This window comes from Chionomys nivalis, chromosome 16 (genome assembly GCF_950005125.1).
Source record: "Chionomys nivalis chromosome 16, mChiNiv1.1, whole genome shotgun sequence".
Lineage (NCBI taxonomy): Eukaryota > Metazoa > Chordata > Mammalia > Rodentia > Cricetidae > Chionomys > Chionomys nivalis.
The window spans coordinates 52,905,216-52,930,880 of record NC_080101.1 but is presented as its reverse complement, the minus strand read 5'-3'; the positions used below and the strand labels follow the sequence as shown (position 1 = coordinate 52,930,880).

Below are 25,665 nucleotides of genomic sequence, written 5' to 3'. Positions count from 1 at the left end.
GTCAGTTAATTTACATTTTATTATTTTTTAAAAAGTTGATTAGAAAAAAAAAAGTTGACACGGGGTTAGAATCCAGAGACCGTCAGCACTGCTGATGTGCACAGACCGGACCATCCTGGCACTCCGTACAAAGCAGTCTTAGATTCCATTTTTTGCTTCATTATTGTTTGTGGCTTGTTTCCTTTGCGCGATGAAGGGGTACATACACTTGTCAGCTCCTAGAAATCGGTACATGCACACGACTGCTTCGAAAGGAAGGATGCTGTAAAGGAAAGGCACAGTGAGCAAACGGGGGGCCGTGGTCCCCTCGGCTGGGGCGGTGGGATGGGGCGGGGACAGTTACCTCTTCATGAAAGTCACGATGTACATGAGACGTGGGGTGCAGATCATGGGCTGGTCGGTGAGGATGGCCCGCATGGCCTGCTTCACACAGTAGTCAGGCTTCAGAGGGGGCAGGAAAGTCTCGATCTCTTTTCTGGAATGTATATTCAAAAATGAAATTCAGAATTAACACGACATGGAAGACTGAAAACAATACATCAAAATACTGCAATGTTAACTGAGGAACACGATTTTCAGAACATTTTCTTTCATGGTATTTTTGTTTGCCTCACATTTTCTACTATAAACACACTTCATTGTATTATCTAGTGAATAAATTCAGAGAAAAGTAAGCAGAAGGAGTTGGCTTTTTGGTAAAATGAGGTTATTGAGATGCCTTATAAGCTGTCTGTATCTCAAACCCTTCTGATGCTGTTCTCTGAATAGAGAAGGGGGTTACTTGTCCTAAACATTAGACTAACAAGTGGGGCAGCTTTCTGCATTAGTGCGGCTAAAGCGGCGTGAGCAGCAGGCAGCCTTTCCCGGCCTCACTGCTATAGCCTAGGAGCCTCCGAGGTGAAAGGAGCACACCGCGGGCTCATGGAGCACAGCACAGCTCTATGCAAAGGATAAGAGGCAGACCTAGGATTCAATTTCTTGTCTCTCTCATTTTCCTTTCAAGCTTGGAACTAAAACCAGGCCTTGAACACGTTAAGCACATGCTCCAATACTGAGCCCCATCTCAGGCCCTAGATCTAACTTCTCAGTCCAGACTTAATGCCAGCTGGAGCCTGAAAAGCCCAGACCACTCTCCATCACCTGTCCGGCTCAGTAAGTCTAAAGGAAAGTCCCCAGCAAACAGGGGGACTTGACCATTATCCTCTCACCCTTCAAAGATCTCCACGTCAGCAAGTACCCCTGCTGATTCACAGGTCTGTTCACTCTGTTGGGAGCCTTGGCAGGTGAAACCCAATGTTTAGGAATTCATAGTCCCACATGCCCCTTCCCAAGTGTGAGGGGATCCATGTAACTGTTTGTAACTGTAAAGGATTTCATCTTATTGGGCTGAGTCTAGCTATAAATACTTGTTAGGGGGAAAAACACTTTCAAGTCTGTAGTGTGACACTCACTCGGTCTGTAGTGTGACACTCACTCGGTCTGTAGTGTGACACTCACTCGGTCTGTAGTGTGACACTCGCTCGGTCTGTAGTGTGACACTCACTCGGTCTGTAGTGTGTCACTCACTCGGTCTGTAGTGTGACACTCGGTCTGTAGTGTGACACTCGCTCGGTCTGTAGTGTGTCACTGTAGTGTGACACTCACTCGGTCTGTAGTGTGACACTCGCTCGGTCTGTAGTGCAACACTCAGGCTTTTTAGAAGGGAAGGCATGGTGACCCTCTGTGACACTGATATTGTTTCCTATCCAGGATAAAGCCACATTAAGGACTTTTCTCCTGCAGCCATCACCTGCCAAGACTAATAAATAGTAGAGAAGTAACTCTTAAGGATATAGCATCTAAGAAAACTCCCAGGTATCTGTATGTCCTCCTGGAAGATGGAGAAAAGCCTACTCCTATCTGATACTCGGGATTAATCCGTTAGTATCAGCGTGGCATCAAACCCTCATTTGTCAATCTTACACATGCACGTTAGAGCCTTCCCTTCCTTCTCTGTAGCTAGGTCTCACAATGAGGCCCTGGCCGGCCTGGAATTCACCATGGAGACTAATCTGGTTTCTGACTTGTGACAATCCTCCTGCCCCTTGAGAAGTGCTAAGGGATCACTGACGTGTGTCACCGCACTCAGCTGCTGCTGACAGTTCAAGTGCAAGCCTGGCTGATGAGAGATAAGTTCACACATCTCCCAACATTACTCTGTTGTATTAGCAAGAAGACAGGTTCCCACTAACCTGATTCGGCAGCCTCTGAACATGCCCGTGTCTACAAGGTAAGGGCAGACCAAAGTTGTTTTAATTCCATCCTTTTCAGCAGCCTTTAGCTCATGGCTCAGAGATTCATGAAAACCCACAACTCCAAATTTACTGGCACAGTAATCCTGAGTAAGAGGAGAGAGAACAGAAATGCTAAGTCTGTGCACACGCTCCCAACTGATCTGCAGCTTCCTGGTGCTGTCTGGTTAGACGTTTACTATGAAGGTTCCAGGTAATGAAGCCAAGACAAGGAAGCTGTCTTCAAGGACATATATCTGACGTGGTTCAGAGCAGAAACAGCATCTTCCAGGCAACAACAGAACAGAAGAATGTTTTTTGCCACATCAACCAAGTATCATGTTACTTTGGGGGAAGTCACTGCAAAGGGTTCTATGAAAGCTAAAAGGCTGGAGTGAAAAAATGCAGGGAGCTTCCCTTTGAAGTGCCTGGAAACCTTACAAATGGCCTCTTGTTTAGCGAAGGAGACTGAAAAACCTGTTTGTTACCAGGAGAACAAAGATAAGTTAACTTGGGCTATAAGCTATTAGGATCTGAAGTTAAATAGCAAGAGCCACATCTTCTGAACTTCAAACACAACTTGAGAGCATATGATATAGGAGTATTTGCGTATCTGCAAGAAGCAGCGTTTCCAATTTTCCAGGCATCTGTAGCCAAGTCTTATGGAACAATGTGTGGAGATGTTTAATAATCTCAACCCAGCTGAGAACGGGTTAAGAAGCCGAGATCTACACACTCATACAGCATCTGCCCCTGGCCATGGCAGTTCACCTTTGACCTCACTTATCCGTTCTCCCCACACTGCCTTGTCGCTCCGTGTCAACCCTGTACTGTCTACATCCGGCAAGGCTGCTGAGGAAAATGGGCTCCGTCCCTGCCCTGTCCTTTGGGCTGTGACAACTTGGTAAATTGGTATTGGTAAGTTTACAGCCAAGGAGAACCCCTCCTCCAGCTGGCCTGTTTTAGAGGTGTGGTAGCAGGTCTCTTGTGATGTGAGAAGGAAGGAAATGCTTTAGAGCTGACAAACCTCAACTCCAGCAGTGCTGAACAACCCCAGGGAGCTCGCGACCGTCACAATGTGGCCATGGTTAATCTCCAGCATCGTCGGAAGAAAGGCCTTAGTGGTCTGAAAGAAGCAAGATGCAAGCTTTAGAATTGACATGTCACATCCCCTCTAAAGCCCAGATCACAGAACAATCTCAGAGCTGTAAAAATGACATCTCCCAGTTCATCTGAAAACATCTTCCATCTATCAAAGAGAGACCTTTTTTCTTAAGTGTCTGGCTAACTTAGCGCCATAGCATTGCCCTGCTAGGCCAGCTGTAAACCAGGACCAACAAAGCTGTAACCCAAGAGCTTTGGGGGCTAATGTCCAGAGATGAAAAGAAAGTCATTAGGAGAAGGTTCTTTATCACCTTTCGAGTGATAGAGATCTGCTAATCTGAGCCACTCCTGGGTCACAGGGCCTTCTCCTGTCATGCCCTGTGGTTCAGCTGTGTTCTGGTCTACGAGCAGCTGCCAGCCTGCCCACCAGCAGGTGCCTCACGACAATGTTTCCGAGGTGGCAGATGCGTGAATGAAGAGCCGTCCTAGCGTTCTGCGACACCTAAGGTTTACGGTCTAAGAGACGAGCAGGAGGTGAGGTACTTTAGAACATAAACACTGACAAAGCGCAGAGCCATTTTAGTGAAAAAATAGTGTCATGGTGTGACTACCTCACTGCTGGGAATCCGGAGGAACCCGACCACAGTTCACTGTGGAGCACATGCAGGGTCTCCCCACAAAAACAGAAGTCCACCCACTCAGGGTAGCAGATGATAGAGCAGGCCCAAAACAAGGTAGCAAAATCAGACATTGCATGGGCTTCTTATTAAACTACTGACTCCTGTCTCCAAGACACAGGCAGTATTTAAACAAAAAGATCCCTTGAATTACTTAAGATGATCTATAAACCATCCCACCAGGCTCCCAACAGTTTTATAACCTGCTTCTTAAAAGAAAGCAGCGAAGAGCAATCTGTCTACTGTTGAGTTATGGTCTACTTCCAGCACTGGTCCCCATGATTTATGAACTTACAAGACAAAACACTACATAGCCTCCTCGGAGAAGAGCTGCGTTCCATTTCAGACACTTTCCTGCTGAGGTATCAGAGTCTGCGCACGCATTTCTAGTGCTTGGATAACTTGTGTGCACAAGATCAAAGAGTGGTCCCATTAATTCTGAAGCTTTCCACACTCCAATTCATGGGGCAGTTGCCAGATGAATCTTCAAGTGACTCAAGGTCTTGCCCAGACTGTTTCCTGCATCATCACATAGCACCCATCCCCCAGACTGTTTCCCGCATCATCACATAGCACCCATCCCCCAGACCGTTTCCCGCATCATCACATAGCACCCATCCCCCAGACCGTTTCCCGCATCATCACATAGCACCCATCCCCCAGACCGTTTCCCACATCATCACATAGCACCCATCCCCCAGACTCTTTCCTACATCATCACAGAGCACCCATCCCCCAAATCACATCCCGTTTGCTCGGGGCTCCTTTGGAACCCATGCCAAGCTCACTCTCATCTGCCCGCATTCCTGTCCTATAGAAACCAAAGTGTAACATTCATTACTCATTTACCTTGTTTTTACATGAGTTTTAAATGCTCAACATCACTGGAATCTTCAATAATAACTTTACTAATTTTTAAAATTCCTATAATTCTTTATTTATTTTAGTCTTTGCGTATGTGATATCAGAGATTGAATTCAAAGAATTATGTGCACACCACTCAAAATACAGCCCCAGGTCATGCGGTTTCGTATTGTTCTAGACCAGCTTGACTTTGTCTACACCCTAACATATCATTATGTATTTTACAGTGTTTTGATTCTGCTTGTCTTATACTTGTCTGGCTGTCCCAGACAAGCTCAAAGACTCAGTCAGTCTTACAAATACTGGGGCCAAATCCTTCTCATACCACATGGACCAGCACACTGCTGCTGTCCGGAAAGGAACACCAATGCTTTGGTTCCACTATTTCCCTGGAGTAGTAAACAGGAGCAGGGCAAATCCAATACTAATAATTACTTTGGTCAGCTGGCATTCCAGGTCACTTAAGGGCTCAACTTCAGGCTCTATAACTTACATGCAGTTGTTATTCCACAGAACTGAGGTAGAGGAGTTTGCAGGAGCACATACACTTGGAACTAAAGTAGACGGTATGAAGTCTTAAGAGTAGCAACATCTCCTGAACGTCTAGTTAAGACTAATGCCTGCAGATTAATTAAAGGGTCTCTCATTGATTGGCCAGACAGAGTGGAGAACACCAGGGATCCATCTGTGCCCCCTGCAAGCAGCATTATCCTTAAGATCCACACCACCATACCCGGTTTTTATGTGGGTGCTGGGGATCCAAGCCCAGGATCTTAATGCTTGTATAAGCAACACCTTATCAACTGAACATCTCCCCAGCTCCAGGGAAACGTCTTCCTAACCTTCATCTGAGGTCACTTCTAGGGACTTGTGAGCCAACCTAAAAACTTACCTTAAGCTGAAAGGGAACTTACTATCCCAAATCTGCTGAACACTCCAGCTTATCCTGGCCCACCTCAAGTGTGCCCAGAGCACTTGTGTAAGCCTCCAGCCGGGCACAAGTGCAGAGCGACTGCAGCGCCTAACGCTAGTCCGGGGAAAGATCAAAATTCAAGGCACAGTTCCTTCTGAGCATATTACCATTTCAAATCATCACAAAGTCAAAGGATCCTAGTCAAACCATTCTGAGTTGGAGGGACTGTCTATATTAAGTTTGCCTAGTGTTGAAAGACAGGGATAAATTTAGTGCCTTTTAAACTTTTTTGTTTTAAAAGTTCTTAATGCGGGTAAGTACAAGGACTTGCTATTAAACGCTAAGAAACGGCACACAGTCTAAAAAGCTAGGAAGATTTCGGTCTTCTTGCTTTGGTGGACTGAAAACCCATTCACACCAGAGTAGGTGAGATTCTGATAACCGCTAGGCCATATGTGCTAAGGGCCTGTCTAGAGGCATTAAGCAACTAACCTAGATCCCCAGCACAGAACAGGGCAGGTGACAAGTTCCCAAGGTTGTGACAAGGTCTCAACTTTAATTTGCTGCAAAGTTCTGAAACTGATTAATGTCCCCTCCTCCCTCCAGGAGGGAGTCTGGTAATATCAATGCATCCATTTGACAGGCACTCCCCCGGCATCTATTACTGGCAGGCACTATGTAGGGACCTGGCCAAGCAGCCATTAGGGAGCCAGGGGCTGGCCCATTCCTCCACTCCTGTCTTTGAGCACAACTCTACACTCACCTGCGCATCAATGTAAGTCAGCTCGAGTCTACCTTTCCATAAGACGGTGTCAAAACAACGTGATTTGGGTCTAATTTTGCTCTGATGCCCTTGGTCCATCTCACCCACCTGCAATGCTGTCTGGAAAGCGAAGGTACTTTGTGTTTAAGGGAGGGGACAGAAATAAAACAATCCAAATATGGCCAAGTAACTGGTCTTTATGTGTGCACTACCGGAGAACTGTTTGAGTGGCTAGTAACAAGATACGGAGAGGAGTGTTTTGTTCAGATACAAACCTCTTTTTAGTCTTAATCTTTACAGTAGCAGTGGTCAATATTCAATTTGAAGCGCATGACTTTTTTACCTAACAGTTACCTCTGAATGAAGGAATTGGAATGTGCCTTTGTATAGTTTACATTTTAAGACAAAGGCTCATATTTTTCATTTAGAAAGTGTCCAGTTGTAGGTGAAGCTATAAACCACTACACTCCTGACGATACGCATTACAGTTTGACCCTAAGAGGTGAAGCCATCTGAGGCCGCACAGTCTGCCTGCAGGTTTCTGGCCGTGTGAATGAAACTCTTACCAGGCCTTCCCCTTTGTGAAGCAGAGCCAAGCATGAGGTAGTCAGTAGTCGCGTCAGGATCACTCCAGTGCCCGCTGATGTGGCATGTGACTGCGCACTGAGGCCGTGCGCAACCCCACCTGAGGTATGAGCTTTGCTAGTAGATAAAGTTAGACTCTTACTTTGTAAGAAAAATACTACAAATGGGTGAGTAGAAACCATGGCATTTTCAGGAATTTTCTGAAGTAAGCCGACTAGCTTTCCTGTCTGATTCTTGCCCTCAACAGTCTGCTAGATGACATCTGAGATAGCACAGTGTACTCCGTCCTTGACACAGCTTGACAGCACAAAGAAATCTGGCACTTGGCAATGAATTATTAATGTGCACAAATATTGTAGCATGTGTGAGGTGGAGACCAGCGAGAGGTGAAGTGCCAGTTGCCATGACACCAGTCAGTTCAAGCTAAGGTTCATCATCTTCACCTTTGTCTCAAAGAGTCTGAGCCTCGTGCCTAAGTGACTTCAGATATGAACTTGAGCATGTACTGCATGTGTGCTCTCAAAAGGGACAACTCAGAAAGTCCGCTGGCCATCGAGCGTGTTGAGACAGAGGATCTAAACGGGGTCTTTCAGGCTGTGTAGCCAGTTGGGCTTACTAGCCGGCTGATGCCCACAGTGGTTGCTAAGGTTCCCTAGGTCCTGATTTAAATTCAGACAACTGTACCCTGCTTTCTCTTCTCGCTCACACGTCCGAAAGAATGGAGGAAGAAATCTAGTGTCCATCAGAGAAGCCACAGTTGGTCACAGCACCAACAACTCTTAGTTGGAACCTAGGACTGTTTAGTGTTTGTGTTCCCCGCCCCCCATTTGTAAAAATGAAAACTTTAATTGGCATTCCATGTTTCCATCGGCACAGTTCCTCAAGGTCCCTCTTCAGAGCTCTGGACACTCTGGAAGGAACTGTTAAGTGTCCTGTTTACACTCTGAGCAGGGTCTTCCTAACAGAGAAGCAAGGGGCTGCGTAGGGACACTACATGCTGCAGCTTGAGCAATCTTTGAACGCTATGTTTACACCAAATTAACTTCCAACAGCCCGCTGTCCAGACTGTTCTTGGTGCTCTTAATGACAGACTGGGCAGCTACAGTGTCAGAACCAATCAGGCTCAACGAGAGGATGTGGAGAGATGTGGAACCTGGCAAAGGCTAACTTCTGCCATCTGGAGACATCACACGGTGGAGGCAGGTGAGACACACAGAATGTGCCCCACATACCTGAGCTAGTTCAGGGTTCACAGACGCGAAGGGGAAAATTAATTTCTCTCAACAGAAAAAGGATTCACACTACATTTTTATGCATTTCCAGACCATTCCATGAACAATTTCAGAAAAGCTATCTTTAAAAAAGAATTCCAAGTATTTGTCTCTCAGTTGAATATTCAAGGATGAACAGAAACTCATTTCCAAATGGGATAATGGAAAATGGGTTAATAGCACTGACATACCTAGTTAAGGGTTTGCAGATCTCCACACGACAGCATGCTATACAATTTAGGGAAGGAAAAAAAAAGATGAAGGAGGGGAGGAGCAGAAAGAGGAGTACCACCAAGACTGCACTGAGCAGAACTTTCACACATGGAAATGTTGTGTCTCCCCAGGAGTAAACACCTTTCCTTGTACTTTGCTCACTCTATCTGTGCTACTACCAGAGTCTTTATCAGGCTCACAGGAGAACACTCTGCTTACTTGCACGACCATCACGGAATCTGGCGGCGCTCCTCTGTGAGGTCTCAGTCATGGCTCCTGGAAAACTGTGACTCAATTGTGAAAACCTTTGTATATGTGTATTTGTGTGGGTGCATCTCTTTCTGTCCCCCTCTCTCCGTCTCTGTGTATGTGTGTGTACACGCACACGCCCGCCGGGGGTAACCTCCAGGAGCCATCCACCTGTTATTTTCAGACAAGGCCCCTCACGGGAACCTGGGATTCACAGATAGGGCCACACTGGCCAGCCAGTGAGCTTCAGGAATCTGTGAGTCTCCATCTTCCTGGTGCTGGGATTACAAATGTGCACCACACCTGGCCTTTTCATGTGCACGGTGGGCATTAAACTTGGGTCCTTAAAAGCACTTTACCAGCTGAGCTATCTTCCCAGCCCCTGGGAAGGACTTTCTAAGGCACTACAAATACAGCTGACTGAGTTAGGAAGATTAATAGAATAAATCACTAACATGCCCAAAGAGTACAAATGCTGACACACTGTACTCTAGGTAAGGAATAAATGGCTAAATACTTTCAATTTTATAAAGTTGAAGGTATCTGATGAATAAATATATATCAAACTTTAGGACTTTGGCCATAGACAAGTGCTAGTTGATAAAAGCAATCTCTATTTCAAAAATACCTATAGCTAAGAGATAGAGTATATTTGCTAGGAATGTACTGATGAATTCTTTTAGATGCAGTCGACAGATCCTGCTGTTCATGTAGCTGCATGAGAACCTGTGCTCCCTGTCCCAGCTGGGTTCATTTGCACAGGCAGAAAGGTCTCTGAATAGTTGTGCAACAGAGCCCCGGGGCACTGGAGCTTGGAACTAGTATTCTCTTAGCCTTAACACAATGCACATCTTACTGTCCATTAAACCGAGACACAGCATTTGTTTTAAAGACAGAGGGGAGCTAGAGAACGTCACGAGAGTCACATCTGTGCTGGTGTTGCAGACAGTTCTGACTGAGAAGCTATGGACAATGGACTGAAAGCATCAGCAGTTAACACTTGCACATGCACAAGAAGACTCCTACAGTTGCCCTGCAACCAAGAAGCTAATAAAAGCTCAGCCTTTCAAATGAACACCTAGATGATGACACCATTAGTTATTCAGCAAAAATAAATGCTTCATTAACTTGTCTTCCCACTGTTAAAGACAGGATGGATGAATGTAGCCCAGGGCAGAAGCTGTGATTCCAACATTCCCTTACAGCGTAGGGCCTGCTACACAGAAAGACCAGGGAGGAGGTAACTATACTCTATCTGTTGGGAGAGTGCACTGGTCTTCGGGATCCAGAGCCTACAGTCCCGACAGCCGTTACCTAACCTTCCTCTCTGTGGCTGGACAGAGCTCATTTGTGATACAGAAGGGGACCTCCAGGACTTATGCTCCATGTCCACAGACTCCTTCATCCGTCCCTCAACAGCGAGAACTCACAGCACGGGTCTTCACACTGCAGCATTCCTTGCCTAAGCCTCTCGTAAATGACTCAATAAGGAGTAACTCTGTTGCTGCAGCTGCCAGCATCTGGTGATCAGTAAAACATCGACTCATTAAATATTTATTTGTTGTCGTGGCTGTGCCTTTTCACATAGTTTAACATGCATTCATACCTTTTATCTATTAAAAATTACAAACTGTCTGTGAGAAACACTTATCATTATTCTCTGTTTTGCTTAAGTCTGTGGCAGTTCCATGTGTTAAAAACAATGAACATGGGTTTTGAAATTCTGCTTCCTCTGCTCCCCAGATGATCAAAGGAGAGGTCCAGGAGCTCTTAAGCTCGGGCCCCCTCGCCTATTTAACAACTCTTATGGAATAATGAAAATAGCTCAGAAAATTGCAGCCATATCACCTGATGAGTGGCAGGCTGTTGCCCAACCCCATGTCTCACACTTGTGCCCCTCCCCAGAAACCATAATTAAGACAGACCTTCTGAAAGGCAGACACTGGTTCTGCAGTAGTGACCAGGAACCACATCCAGAAGGCACAAGACGCCCATGCCAGCTTAGCCACTGCTCGGGCCACTACAAGCGGCAGGACGTCTTTGCCCCATTCCCAAGGCCCTATGGCCATCAGTCCTTGTAATTCACATGTGCAAATAGTTCACATACTTCACTGGTTCCAACAAGTCTTTAAAGACTTCTTTATTTAGCACGGGGTATGTGTAATCAAGGGGTTAACGCCTGAAAACCTATGGCGTCTGTGCTGAGTTAGGTGCTGCTAAAACACAAAGATAAAACACTTGTGACTCTCCTGAGAACTTTAGGAATTATAGAAACCACATTTTCCTTTAAAACAGGGGCTCTCAAATCCTGCTACACACCAGAACTATCTGTGAAGCTCTTCTCCTCATGTCCAGGACACACACACCACCTATTCCACAATTCCCAAGGGGGCAAAGCAGGTGGGACATACTCCCCAGGGGACTGCAGAGAGCAGCAGCGGAGATCCAGTGCTATAGCAGAGCATCTCAGACTCAGGACCACCAGGAAGTTTAGTGTCTTAGGGGGCACACCTCGGGATGCTGGTGGAACATGCCTCTCATCTTCACTCGATGCCAACTCCACCAAGCCGATAAGAAGAAATGTTTCCAAAGGTTGCCATGCTACATGAAGGCAAAGCTGCCTCTTAAGTCATTCTCTAAGGAACATGGTCGTCAGTGAAGCATACATACAACCAGAGTGATTTTCTTTTGAGGTCAGGAATACATTTTATGCAAGAAAACAAAGAACAAAAAAACAAAAAAAAAAACCCTACAAATTTGCGCTATCCCATCACGTTTAGCTTCTATGGCTTTACACTACCACTTTACAACTAAAATCTTTTTGGGAAGTAAAATAATGCTGAGGATACAGCTGGGAATTGAAAACATTACAGGGTTGTGCGTGCATGCGTGCGTGCGTGTGTGTGTGTGATGCTGGAGTACAACGTCGTACACACTGGGTCAGTGCTTCACTCCTGAGCTGCATCCCTCAACAAAGAACACTAAACGGTAACAAGAGGGCTGCCGCGATCACATTAGTCAGCTCCAGCTAACCCACAAGTGTTATTATTAAACTGTGAACTCCGAACAAGAAAACGTCCTTTTAAGCATAGCAAGGGTCCTGGGTTGGGAGCTGGGGCTCAAGGAGAGCAGCACAGGATGCCCCGCCCACCAGCCCACAAACCGTGGCCAGAGCTCACTGCAGATCTAAGCAGGAAGAACACAGCTCTCCATTTTCTGCCACTCAGCTTATAGCAGAGGGCAACAGTGACTTGGAGAGATGACGATACGTTGGACTTGCTCATTCATACCCTAGATCTGAACCCAAATTAAAACAAAACAAAACAAACAAACAAAAACCTAGCTGGGTGTGGTGTTTTTCTGGATCCCTGCACTGAGGCTGTGGCTGGAAGACACTGAATTCCAGGCCAACCCAGGCCGTATAGCAAGACCTTGTCTGAAAAACAGACAAAGAATGACTCAGGAGATAAGCCGCTTGCCGTGCAGTGGGAAGACCCTCGTTGGAATTGTCAGGGCATAGCAGTGTGTGTCTGTAGTCCCAACAAGACTCCCAGCCAGCATGGCATAGCCAATGGTGAAGGAGAACCTGTCTCAGACAGGGTGGAAGATAAGGAGAGACACAGGGTTGTCTTCTGATCTCCATAGGAACACTGGCATGTAGTGGAATGCGCACATCTGTGGATGCATATACATACACAGAGAGAGACAGAGAGAGACACAGACTTTTTTGTTTGTTTAAAGAAAGAAATCTTGATGAGGGTGGGCTCCATCTACAGTGTATGACAGGACATTTGCCCAGTTTAACAGGCTGGTAAAGGAAACGGGAGGAGGCGGGTTGAGGAAGCTGGGAGGTAGGATGAAGACCTGCTCCTCTCCAGACAGAGACGGTACAGTGATTCCCAGAGGAGAGCCTGGGACTGCCCTTCTGACCTGAGAGCCGCCACTGCTCTCATCTACTTCTCCTCGTTAGCCAGCAGAGCAGGGCCACTCACTCTGTCTAGCACTGGTTTTAGAACCCCCACCTGCCACCATTTACCACGTAAAGAGCCCCAGGGCCCTGTGTGGAGAAAGACTGAGGGGTCCATGGCACGTCTATTTCCTTGGATCGTTCTCTGCACTAGCATGGCCCCACTTCCATTAGAACAAGGTCTCAAAGACCCAATATGGTTCAAAATCCACAGATGCTCTGAGGGTGTGGCTGTCGCCACTGTGCAGACCTGAGCAGCTCAGTGCCCCTTCCACTTCCTGGGAGCAAGTCAACTCCAGTCCATGCTCTGTGAGCCCATGAGCTCACCTAGGAGAAGATGGCGTCTGTACAAGTCAGGTGCTTCGGCAGCAGTACCAGCTGGTGGGAACTGCAGGATTTTCAAAATCCACGATTAAGATTTTTAAAGAGAAGTCTTAGAGTGATCTGAAATTCTGATCCCATAAGACGCTTATGGAACAGAATAAAGATTTTTGCATTTCCCAGGAGCTAAGCAAACAAAAACTAGACCCATGCTGACTGAAATTCTGCACCAAGCACACATAGGCCTTGCTCGCCCGTCCTTGTAGAAGAGGCCTGCTCTTGTGCTCTCCTTCAGGTCTCCTCCGCAAGGCTGACATAAACCAGGACTCTCTTGTGCTCTCCTTCAGGTCTCCTCTGCAAGGCTGACATAAACCAGGAAGAGAAGGAAGGGAACTGGGTGACCACGGATGCAACCACATGACTCTCCAAGATCTTGGCCACCTCCAATGTAGGCCATGGGAAATTACAGGAAAGGCACAGAAAAACCCAGAGCTGGACGTTAGTAACAAAATTCTAGTGTGACATTGATTCTTCAAGCTACAATTTTACATGCATGTCTAATTTATAGAGCAAACTTTCTGGGGATATTAGCTAGGGTTAATAAGTCATTGCTAAACTTACCATGCTAATAAAAAATCACATTTGAAGATTCTTACATTATACCAGAGGGCAAAAACTATAAGTGAGTCACAGGACAAGCTACTGGACAAGAGCTTTGAACATCAGTAACAACTTTACACGTCCTAACTTGGAGCTTTTGGCCGAGGGTCTGGGTCCTACCGCCTGCCTGGCTTCCTTGTGGAAGACCTGAAGGAAGTCTCGCTCTACCTCGAGACGGCTGCTTTAGCCACCGACGAAAGGATAATAGCGCTATTTAACCCAAACTTGCTGTAAGCTCAAATGAAAGGTGAGTGTTGATGAAGGATCTGCCAGTTCAAATGCCGTATAAAAAGCCCAGTGAATGGACGGAGGCTTGTTAAGGACATGCTTGTAAGCTATTTTGGCTGAATGCTGTCTATTTTTGGCTGGCTTGCTCCTTGTTTCTTTCTTGAGGCTCCCACAGTTCCTGGTTCTTACTATGTATAGCTGCCAGTCCTCCCTGCCCTCTGCACAGCACCAGTCCATACGCTGGGTTAGAACCCGGATGTAGGCACCAGAAGAAGCTGTGGCTCACGCTGCTGAGCAGTTGTTTCACACGCCTTGAATCCCAGAGGATGCTGGGAAACAGAAGCAACACTTCACAGTGACACCTCTCCTCTAATGCCTTTCCTCAGTCCTTCTGGACTGAGCACAGAAAACAACTGTTTTAACTACGAACCAAAATAATACTTGAATGCAGGTTAAAAATACTCACTACAAGTCTGTGCATAAGTATTGAAAATAACTGATTACACCAATTACCCTCTATGTTTCTTTCCCAAGAGACCTCAGAAGCGCCCCATTTAAAAGCCCTTGAGAAATCAGCAGGGGGCAGTATGCTAATTACAATTTGCAGGTGGGAAAATCGAGGCTTTGAATGTGATGTTTCACTTGTCCTCAAAATACCCATGTGTTTACGTAACTTACACTACAAATATTTTCCCAGTTATACTGATTTGGGAAGTGTTATTTTGAGCCTCATTGCTTAGAATAACACTAAGAAACCAAACCTTGTTAATATTCAAAAACTCCAGTACTAAGGTATTTGAGGGAAAAGCAACAAATTCACATTTTATGCAAGCAGCAAAAGCATTTGTGTGATTTTGGAAAGCTTCACAGACCAAGTAATTGGTCTTGTAAAAACACAAGTTTTGTTTTCAAATGTGAATTCCTTCTAAGTGCCTTGTCACCAAAGGGGCTGGTGTGGCGGTCAGGGCCCCCAGCATTTGTCCTTGCTTGTTAGACATTCTAGCGGCATTTGTGGACGCTTCCTGTGGACGCTTCCGTGATTACCAAGCAGACTCACTTTCTCCCTACTCACTTAACATTAGTTTCTGAACATGTTGGGGAAAATGCGCTCTGACAGGTGTGAACTTGAGTTTGAAGGGAACTGATAAATACAATGGAAAGGAAAAAGGAATTGCAAACAGGCCACACTTGGGAAGCTCATCGGGTAAAACAGGCCAGCATTCCTGTGGGTGAAATCCTTCTTGAGAGGGGGATGTGGAAGGCCGTACAAACCCAGAGAACCAGGTGACTGAAACTGGTTGGCCAGGTATGTCACGGGGAAGTGTGACTAAACCCTGAGGCCATGCTCTGCCAGCCAGGGTTAAGTCACAATGCAGGGACATTTTCTGATGCTACCTTCCTACTTTAATGTCAGAGAAAGAAGTCAAAGCTCCATCCCCTTAGATATTAGCTAATTATGGGGAGGGGGGCTGAAAAGAACTTCCAGGACTGCAGACAGATGTCAGGGGGCAAGGCCCTCTGAGTAGCTAACATAATGCATTGCCCTCTGAGATAAGGAATCACTAATTAACCCAAATGAGATTAACACATTTTAGTCTGAGTTTGGGCATTACAGGCTCAAATACTGGATTTAACTCCCTCAAGTGAGACAGGAGGTAGATCCCTATTCCTGAGGACTGTTAAGACTTTTTTCTCCCCACACTTTCAAGATTAATAACAAAGGGTCCCTTCTCCTAGGGAAAATCGAGTTATGTTTTATGTTTGTAGGAAATAAGATATAAATCTGACCTGCCATGACACCCCCTAGTGGAACTTCAGCAAAGTACAGTTTGGGTGTCCAAAAACATCTTGGATACAGGTTATTTTTCTAATCCAAAATACCTACAACAAGAAGGGTTCAGAATTCCTCCATATTTGCATATGCATAATGAAGTATCTTGGGGATGGAACTCAAGTCTAAATGTAAATTTGTTTATGTTTCTCACATATATTCAGCACATATACATAGCCCAAAGGAATTCGATGCAAATATTTTGCTTCTGTTTTGACCCTATCATATACATATGGTTAAGTGTGGAACTTTCAGGTTTCTGATCAAGGTGCTTTTGTTTCTGGGGACTTCCAGTTCAAGGCCAGTGGCCAGCACCACAGTCACCTGCCCACCGCTCACCACTGAACAGAACAAAAGCAAGCAAGTAAATAAATGAAGCATGTGTTCTGTGAATTCCCCCAGAGTAGGGATCCGAGGAAGGCAAGTTGGCTGCTCGCCTCGGCTCAAGAGGCTTAATTTTAGTTTCTGAAAGAACTGAAGCAGAAAGTTAGGAAACTCCGCCATTATTTATATCCCTTATCCCAAGAAAAGCCTTAAATAAAAGGGATTCCTACTTAAAATTCTTCTACTTCTCAAGTAAGATTATTAAAGTGCTCCCAGTAATTTTCTGATTGTCATTAAATTAATTTACTGAGGTCAGAGAATCAACCCACTAGAATTTGCCAAAGGTCATGAATGGCTCACAAACAACTGCAGCAAAAGCAAATTTAAGGGACGAGAAGAAGCGGAGAGAACATGGGTGGTTGTACGTTTAACTGCAATGTCTGCAGCTCTGCACCTGCCCCAGCAGTCCTGCAATGAATGGCTAAAGACTCTGCCAAGGGCTCTCTCTATTCAGCCTTTTTGAAGAAGCTACTCGGCGTGCTAGCATTGGCACGGGTTAAAGAACGCCCCACTCTCACATGTCTTTTAGATTAATTTTTACCTGGGCAGATAATAAATAAAGTCCTGGGCATAGAAACTCCTGGCATAGAGAACAAATACCAACTTTGCTTCAAGAAACTGAGAAGCAAGCCTGGTGGTGGCGGCGCACGCCTTTAATCCCAGCACTCGGGAGGCAGAGGCAGGCGGATCTCTGTGAGTTCAAGACCAGCCTGGTCTACAAGAGCTAGTTCCAGGACAGGCTCCAAAGCCACAGAGAAACCCTGTCTCGAAAAACCAAAAAAGAGAAACTGAGAAACTGAGAAGCGCCAGTCACTTGCGATCAAACAACTTGGACCATGACTTTGAGGACTGTCCACCAGGGCTTGCCATTTACAGATAAAGACCCTGTTGCCCTTTCACAGGTGTGACATGCATCTGTTTGTCCCTGAGAGGGGAGTCACTCTGCAGCCCAGGCTGCACCTAACTCCCGACAATCCTGCCGCGGCTTCCTAAAATTTGGGTTTACAGGCATAAACCCCCATATTTGACATTGTTTGGAAAAAACTATTTGATTTTATTGTCTCCCCCAAAAACCCAAACTCTTCTCCAGTGCCAGAAGCACCTGTGAAGCATGGCTACACGGGCTCTCGCAGGACAGTGGGGTGTCTAGTCCAGCGGACACAGAGAGTGCCAGGGAACAGAACAGGTGCTGAACTGGGAAGACAGATGTCGTTCAAGACACCATGCTTATGGCCTTCGACTTCCCATTATGAGCAATATGGTCACACTTCAAACTCAACACTGCTTAGATAACCCTGGGTTGGGCAGCAAGGAATAGACACAGGGAAGGAAGTCCGGGGGCTCTTAGAGTCCAGGTGAGAGGACATGGAGGCACACATGATGAAGTGGGTATTTGTTCAAAAAGGACTTGGTGACCAATGAATGCGCACAGGACACACAACTGCTGTCAGGCTTGGTGACTCAGCCAGGGTAGGGAGTGAAGGGGTAGGGAGCTGACCATCCTCACAGGCTGACGGACAAGGGGACAGCCAGGAGGAGTGTGAGTTTGCCAAGGGCCCAGAAATCAGTTAGGCCACAGATCACCCAGTTAGATAGAGGCACAGAGAAAAGCGGTGGGAGCACACAATACCGAGGAGCCAGCGCTTTACCGTGGAGAGCTAAGATGTGGAGCAAAGGGGAGAAGGGACTTGCATTTCAAGGACGCGATCAAAGCCACATTCTGAGAACATAGACTTCCCTCTGCCAGCTGAGAACACACGGCACTGGCTACCCAAGTCTGACAACCAGGCACAGACTATACTCTACCAAAGATGGAGTGGCACTTTTAGATGAGATACCATTTTCTTCCCTGCTTACACCAGGATGCAAAGTACATTTTATCATGTTGTAAAATTTGACTTTTATGGGCAATAGATTTGGCCCTGCATATATCAATATAGAAATTCTAAATTCACAGAGCATGTGATCTTATTCTGTGTACACAGTACAGCTGTGCATGCCCCAAGCAGCTGCCAATCTAAAGAGAAGTTTCATCAGTGTTCAGCGACCACGAGAACCTGACAAGGTAGCTAACACAGACCTCTGCTCAGCCACCACCTCCTTCTGCTCTCACACGGCTACACACAGGACGTCTACCGGGTAGCAGGAGCCAGTTCTGGCACACTGACAAAGAGGCTACAAACTCCACATTTTCAGCAGCTACCCTGAAATAGGAAAGTGATCATTCTATAAAAGATTTAGTTTTATAATATTAGAGTATGAGAGAGAAAGCATTAGACAAATAATTTTATGAGTACTTTAGAAAAAACACAACATTTAAAGTCTAAGAGAGCTTAAGCCAATTAGATTTTTCTAGTCAGAGAATACAGTATATAAGATTAAAAACCAGTAAATCACGTAAGAACGCAAACATTAATGATCATCAGGTACAGTGGTAGCGCGCTAATGTCTTTAAGTGCTGCCTTACTCTGATCTAGCCAGTGGGCTCTCACTTCTCCTAGATGGATTCTACTAAATAGACTGCAGACATTTAGATATAGATAAATGCTGAATTCGGTAATTAGTATTTTAAAACTGTGAAACCTTTTAAGTTAAGTGGTCTATTAATTAACTACCAATTATCTTGTCTGACTACCATATCAATAGAAGTAAATTACTGACTAGCTGACAGATTTAGTCCTTTACCATGGAAAATCTCTACTGCACATAAAAAGGCCTGAGGCTGAATGCTCTTGCTTTTCTCTTTCTGGTAATCCTGGATCAATTTGCTAATTTGATAAAGGCCAAGCCCAGCTCCTTGGTTTAAAAGGACCTATGGCTAAGCTCTGGCTCAGAAACCAACCAAGACTCCCTCTCCGGAAAAAAACCTGAAGAGAAGCTAATTTAGTTATTTCAGGGAAATGCGAAGCTGCAGTCACTGTGTGGCTGCCAGGCTGCAATGTCACTTGATGGACGAGAGGTGTGTTTTCAAGTTCTTGCCTCTCACGGAGACGGCATTTGTGTGAATGACTTGGATGCTCACGGCAGACAAGCAGACTAAAGCCTACCCCGCATCATTCATTCGCTGACTGGAACCAAGAGAAGGCTCCTGGAAGGTCTGCCGAACAACTCTGAAGGTTAGTATCATAGCTGACTGGAGGGTAGGAGTGTAGGCTCAGAAGGAAGGAAACAGCAGCAATACAGGCTCTCCTCTGGAGGCCCGGGTCACAGAAATGAATGATGGCTGCCATGCATTCAATCTGTGTTTGATTCACAGTGCTGTACCCAACAGCTGTCTTCTTAAAAGCCCGAGCCTTGAACCTAGGAGTGGGCTCAGTACGCCACGGAAACAGGAGCACACAGGAGCAAGGGGGGTAAAAAGTGTGGGTAGGAACCGAAGAAGACACGGACAATGAGTGGAAGGCAACCCCAACTTGAAGTCAATAGCTCGGTTAGTCCAGCATGATGTTTCCCTGCTCAGAACCCACAGCATGGACCCATCTGAGTACTCTCTGAATAGGTTACCTTCTAAATATTTAAGCAGAAGCCTGTTACGTATGATCAAATATTTATTAACTAAATTAGAATGCAGTTCCAGGTGTGTGTGGTTGTGTGTGTGTGTGTAGTGGGGGTTCGGGTATAACAAACTGCCACCAAACAATCTGTCACCAACTTTGTTATGTGAGGCACAAAGTTGACAAAGTTGTTTCAGAAAACACTTCCTATGTGCCAAAGGACAAAATGACAATATATGCCACAAAAAGTTGAAAAAAAAAAAAAAAAACAACAAAAAGTTATACATAGTTCATTTAACTGTAGCTTCACTGGAAAAGTAGGGATAGGCCAGGAGTGTAGCTAGGGGGTAAAGTGCCCCTAGCATGTGCAGGGGCTCAGAGAACAGGGTGTTGAAAGGGACAGTCCTAAGGCTCCTTACAGCTCCCAAACCCAAGGTACCAGCAAAGGCAGGGGTTGGGATTGAACCAGACCTTAGAGGAGCAGAAGAAGAAGAGGCGCTCTGGGCAGCAAGAGCAGTGCTGGAGCTTGCAGAGCACCTCCGAGCCGGAGTCACGTGCTATTCTAGTTCCTCCATGACTTCAACTCTGAGTCAGGGTCAACACACTTGTTATTCTACGAAAACACACTGACTGCTAGTTAAAAGTCTGGCTTAAGATGATCTGTCCAAATGGCGGAATGTACTCTGCTCAGCAGACCGACATTTTTAACTGGATGGGGCAACTTCTTTTCCCCGCCCAGGCATAGTCAAAAGGCACACTGGTTATTTCCTTCTGAAACGAGAATGGCGGAAGCCAAGGCAACACATCTTTGCAAACCTACCACTAACGTTTTCAAACAAGAAAACCAGAAATGGAAGCTGAACTCAAGTGGCGTTCAGCAATATTTTTAAACCCCCGCAGCAACCACCGTAAAGATTAAAAGCAGCCTCCTTTTATGTTGCAGTTGCTAACTCTCAGCTTCTCTAAAGGTTTGTGAAGTCTTGGCAAGAAGTCAGAAATTCCAACACTAAAATGAATTTTCTGACTCAATATTGAAAATAAACTCTTAAGTTTAGATGCTTAGGGGAAAAACAGCTGGAGAATTCAGGAGCCTCCCATAGTTTAATACAAAGTGATGTCATTACCAACCAGGCTTCCAAGAACTCCCTAAATTGTGTGGTTAAGCAACTCAAAGCTCAGCAAGGAGATTAGGAAGGTGCAGCTCACCCTTGGTGCATGGACTCAGGCACAGGGGTGCAATTTCTTCCTATGTTAGAAAATGGCTGGACGCCACACTAGTGTCAGTCTGTGCCCTTTCACCAGAGGCCGTGGGTTTCCTTCAGCACTCCAAGTCAGCCCCTAATTTCATGTCTAAAGAACCGCTGCTGTCCTGCGGCATGCATTTAACCGAAGGCTGCACGGTTTCTCTAAAAACCTGGGTATATTTAAAACTGTACAAGTTAGTAAAATGATTAGGCAGAGAATAGTCAAGAAGGTGAAACTTGAGGAAACTTGGTGAAGGTTGAAGTTAATAGTTAGGAAATCTTGCATCACCTCAAACGTTACTGGGGGAAAAAAATCAGTGTCTGGCTAATACTAATCTTCCAACGGATGTGCCCGTTTTCAAGGCTGGCGAGGCAACTGAAATCAACTGGAATCTGTGGCGGCTCAAACAGGGAACTTACACTGTACCCGCAGTTTGTTTTTTATTTCAAATGCTGACCCTGGTTTTGTTTGTTTGTTTTGGAAACAAGGTCTTGCTATGTAGCCCTGGATGGCCTGAAACTCACTGTGTTATTAGACCAGGCTAACCTTGAACTTATAGAGATCCATCTACCCCTGTCTCCCAAGTGCTGAGGTTAAAGGTGATGTGCTGCTACGCCTTGTCTGGGGAGTTTTTTACACTCAGAATTATAAACACGTAGGATTCTTGACAAATTATCCTGCCAAGTCCACTCAGTTGGCCCTTACTAACTCATGGCAGTGCTGTGACACTTGATGCCTGTTCTTGCAGCAGCAAAAGGCTTGTCTGTTTTGCACACCGACTGCACACCTATGTACGTGTACATGTGTGTGCTCATTCTCCCACGCTGCACACTCATTTAAAATGCCGCGATGGGCGAGTTCAGCTTATTCATATGTTCATTTCCAGAAGCTTGGAAACAAATTACATAAAGCTCATGTTTCCAAATAAAACATTAGGATAAGTTTCATCCAGGACCAGAGAAGAGTCTTGATACTGGACAAGCAATAGCTGAATACTTCAGAAGACAGATTAAGTTTTTAAGCAGTTGCTAAAACATTAATGAGGTTTAATGTGACCTGTTTAGGAGAAACAGCGCTTTGTTGAGTTCTATTGGAAGACATCTCTGCCTATGGGGGTAAAACCCTATCTCCTTACCCTTTCTTCCTTTCCCCTTGGTGCAGGGATATAACCCAGGGCCTTGCACATGCTCAGTTAACACCTGAACTACCTGAACTACTCTCAATTCTTCTTAGTTCTCTTTTACTGGATCATTTCTGACTACATAAGGAAAATACAAAGAAAAAACAGTAAATCATGGATCAACACGACATGCTCAGAACTGGAGGGGAAGGTGTCGCATCCACCTTTATTGACAATCCAGCTAAAAAGGTGTGGTCCTCTGGGAACTGAAGACCCCTTGCACTCTCTGGATGCTGTAGGGACTCACAGGGACTCACAAATGCTCTTCCCCTCTCTGTGGTTGTTTCAAGATGACTCCTCATTTGAGAGGTGCCAGATAAAACAGTCCCGAGATGTCCACCATCTGAACAGTCTGTATGGCCGATGGATGCTAAGCAGCTGCCAAGGTGGCCTGGCCACTCCCAATTAACCACAGACGCTGATCTCAGAATTTCTGGCACTTTCTAAAATGTGGCTGAGCAGTAGTTTGGAAGCCTAACCCCTGACTTTACGAATCCATAAGAACCAGGGTTTTCTAAACTCAACAGAAAGCTAAATAAACAAAGCCGGGGCTTACACTCCCTCTTGTTATTTTAACAGCAACCTTTCAAAGTAGTTCACCATCATCAATTTCTACCTTCTTAAGGAACACTGAAGGGGGAAGTTTAAAATACCCACCAGACACGGCGGGAACAGCTCATTAGATGTGGAGGGGTGCAGGTGGCTTTCATGCTGGCACACGAGTCTGTCCTTCCCAGCTTTCTCACTGAGGACCCAGGAATAAAAACAAAGATTCATATTTACCCAGAAGTGTGCATGGCAGTTGACCATCATGGTTCTCTCGATGAGCTCATCAGGGCATTCCAGGAGGTGATGTCCAGAAACCACACCAGCATTATTGACCAGGACCGAGACCTCACCGACCTCCTTGCGGACCCTTTCAGCTGTTAGGTAGACATTCTCCCTCTTTCCGACGTCACAAGTGTAGGTAAAAACCTGCAAGTTACACGGGGGCAGGATTTCCTCCTCACCATTGCCAGCTGTCCTCGGAATCCAGATGAGGGGAGGATGGAAGAGAGAAGGGGTGCAGAGAGTGAACCACATGGCAGTCAGCAGGACAAAACTCATACAAAGCAAAAACACTACAGTGAGCTTCAAATTTCTAACACTGTAATGCTTGCCAATAATTCAGCTTACAGCTGCCTTCCTCCCCCGAAAGTCTGTGGGAATTACAGCAATTTACTGGACAACCTTGCTTAGGGGAAAGTCATGTAATTGTGGCAAGTCCGATACAAGTAGACCACATGGGATCAACTTGCTGGAGCTAGACACCTGCAAAGAGCTGAGCTCAGCCCAGAGAATAACACACATTACACATTCCTGGTTTCAGATGGGGGTGGGAGGAAGCCAGTGGCTAGAAAGCTCTACCCTCAGAACAGAAATCCTCTCCAAGGCTCACAATCCAAATTGTAAGCAACAATATGAACTCACTCAAAGCCAGGAAATGGATGAGAAGTTTCTAATGAAAGAATGGAGGTCACTGGTTTGTCTTTAAACCGATTCCCTTAAGAATTAATCCCACGGATGGAGTTTAGAAGTTAATGTGCAAGTTTACCACAGTAGAGTTCAAACAGCATAAAATCAAAATCCCTTCCCTAAAAATGAATATTTCTTTCTCTCAAATTTGTTGCCTCTCCACACTAGCTCTGAAAATGTGACATTCTGAATCTCACCTAAAAGCACAGGTTCTGGTAAATTAGGTAACAAATGATAGGTATGGGGGAGGGCAGGCCAAGTCAATCTGGCCACCACCAAATTTCCTAGAACAGGATCTATAGCTGACTTAGGTTTACATTTTTTTTTTCAGATGCACACTAGCTGTTAAGCTCATAAAATGCAGATTGGGATACCCCCAAAACCATGAAAGAAGTCTACCAAAGGTCTGAAAACACTGAAGCACCTTCTTTCTCAAAGGAAGGGGAATAGCTCTCAGTTACTTAAGGATGGGGAAACAATGTAATTATTTCACGGAGCTAAAGTTATAGTGAAACGATCCACACAGCTCTAGCCTAAGCGGCCCAGACCTCACAGAAACAGATAACTGCTTCAGTTCGTTGTGGAACAACTTCCCAAAGACACTTTAGCTTCCCATCATGCCACATGCAAGCCAGCCTGGGAAATTGCTTTGGGATCTAAACCTGTGGTAGTAGCAAGACCCCCCCACCCCCCCACTACTGGCAGAGTTTAGGAAAGCCCAGCGTGGCGCCAGAGAAACCTGGCTTTAGCGCACTTCCAGTCTTTCAACACAGAAAACCGTGCTCTCTTATCAAGGGGCAAATTCCACTCGCCTTTGGAAGACCTGTGGGTGTTCTTTTCCTTGGAGAGCGGGTCTGCCCGTGACAGTAGGATGTGGGGACCCTCCGTGGCGGGGAGAGGTTTGACCCAACAAAGCACGGGCCATTACCTTGCAGAGCAGCGGCGTCGGCCGCTTCCAGGTCCCGGTAGATGTGACGAACCATGCCTGCAGTCTCCTCGTTGCTCTGCGTGTTGATGTCCCAGAGAACCAGCTGTGCCCGGCGCCGGGCAAACTCCAGAGCGAAGAGGCGGCCCAGGCCGCTGCCCGCGCCCGTGATAAGGCACACCTGGCCGGCCACGCTCTTCTCCTTGGGCCGCACGAGCCAGCGCGCCGCGGCCAGCACGAACGCCCACAGCACTTTGAAAGTGACCACGAAGAACTCCACCACGATGTTCATCGCGACGTCCCGGGTCCCGCGCGAGCCCCAGCACCGTGTGTCCTCACCCTCCCCGCGCCAGACAGCCCAGCTCCTGGCCCCGGGAGCGCTTGTCACTGCGATCGGGGTGCGAAGCGTGCGCCCCGAGCCCGCCCCCGAAATGCCGAGAGGGGCCGAAGTGCTCGGGGGCCAGTCCCTCCCGGGCGCTCGGCGCGGTGGTCACGGGCTGTGCCTGCCGCTGCTGCCGCCCGGCTCGGCGCCTCCTGCTGGCGGCCGCTGGCTTGTCCCGCAGCGCCCAGCCGTCCGGTCCCGCTGCAGCAGCGGCGGTGACAGCCACGAGTTAGGCGACGCGCGCAGCCTTCATGACCAAGCTGCCGACGCCCGAACGTCCCCTGCGCCGCTGCAGCGGCTCCCTCTCCTCCTAGGGCAGGGGTGCGCCGTGCGGGTGGCTCCGGGCGCGGGAGTTGTCAACTTGACTCAAGTTGCGGGAGGGTGCGGGCAGCGCCGGGAAGGGGCGACTTGTGGGGCGCACGCGAGGGCTGCCAACCGCTCGAGATGCCAGCGCGCCTCGGGTCCCCTGCCCTGCACTCGCGCCGCTGTCACTCGGGCGCCGGGCTCTGCAGCGGAGCTGTGGCCGCGAGTCGGGGCGCTCTCCGCCGGCTCTAAGAGAGCTCCACACACCGCGCTATATAACCAGAGGGAAGCGCCGGCCGCTGCAGTGGCAGCGGCCCTCCC

General features: G+C 46.7%; 1 protein-coding gene across 1 annotated transcript; it reads right to left on the bottom strand.

The window, feature by feature from the left end:
- Positions 1–25,665, bottom strand: Rdh10 (retinol dehydrogenase 10). Its single transcript, XM_057790595.1, has 6 exons — positions 24,663–25,665; positions 23,003–23,238; positions 3,298–3,396; positions 2,232–2,377; positions 344–475; positions 1–262 (listed from the first exon to the last, which is right to left on the bottom strand). Exons 1-6 carry the CDS (start codon positions 24,949–24,951, stop codon positions 139–141), a joined length of 1,026 nt encoding a protein of 341 aa, XP_057646578.1. The 5' UTR covers positions 24,952–25,665; the 3' UTR covers positions 1–138.